At 53.0% G+C, this 440-nt stretch overlaps 1 protein-coding gene across 1 annotated transcript in view; it reads left to right on the top strand.

Annotated features, from left to right (window-relative positions):
- The window catches only part of LOC112548575 (protocadherin gamma-A2-like), a 14,267-nt gene that overhangs the window by 5,859 nt on the left and 7,968 nt on the right, over window positions 1-440 (top strand). Inside the window, exon 3 of the mRNA XM_025194753.1 lies at window positions 5-440. This exon is cut by the window's right edge and continues 947 nt beyond it. Within this exon, the coding sequence (XP_025050538.1) occupies window positions 5-440 (436 nt within the window). The remainder of the gene's footprint in view (window positions 1-4) is intronic.

The raw sequence follows: 440 nt of genomic DNA, 5'->3' as shown, positions 1-440 counted from the left end.
GCAGTATTTCGCTTGGAATGTAAAGAGCGGCCATTTAATCACGGCAGAGCGGCTAGACAGGGAGCAGCTGTGCGGCCGGGCCGAGAAGTGTCTGCTGAACTGCGAGGTTATAGTGGAGCATGACATGAAGCTGTATGGAGTGGAAGTCGAAATCACAGATATAAACGACAACGCTCCGAGCTTCCAAACAGGGGAAATGGAAATAAAAGCCAGTGAGACAACAGCCCCAGGATCCCGGTTTCCCTTGCATAATGCGCAGGATCCTGATTTGGGTAGGAATTCTCTTCAGAGCTACAAACTGAGCAGTAACGAACATTTTTCTCTGCAAATGCAAACTGCATCTGAGGGTGCTAACCCCCCCGAGTTAGTGCTGGAGAAGCCCCTGGACCGGGAAGAGCAGGCTGCTCACGACCTCATCCTCACCGCCACTGCCGTGGGGG

Source organism: Alligator sinensis, unplaced genomic scaffold (genome assembly GCF_000455745.1).
Source record: "Alligator sinensis unplaced genomic scaffold, ASM45574v1 scaffold1278_1, whole genome shotgun sequence".
Classification (NCBI taxonomy): Eukaryota; Metazoa; Chordata; order Crocodylia; family Alligatoridae; genus Alligator; species Alligator sinensis.
Note: the sequence above shows the minus strand (reverse complement) of the source record. Positions and strands in the feature narration are given on the sequence as shown.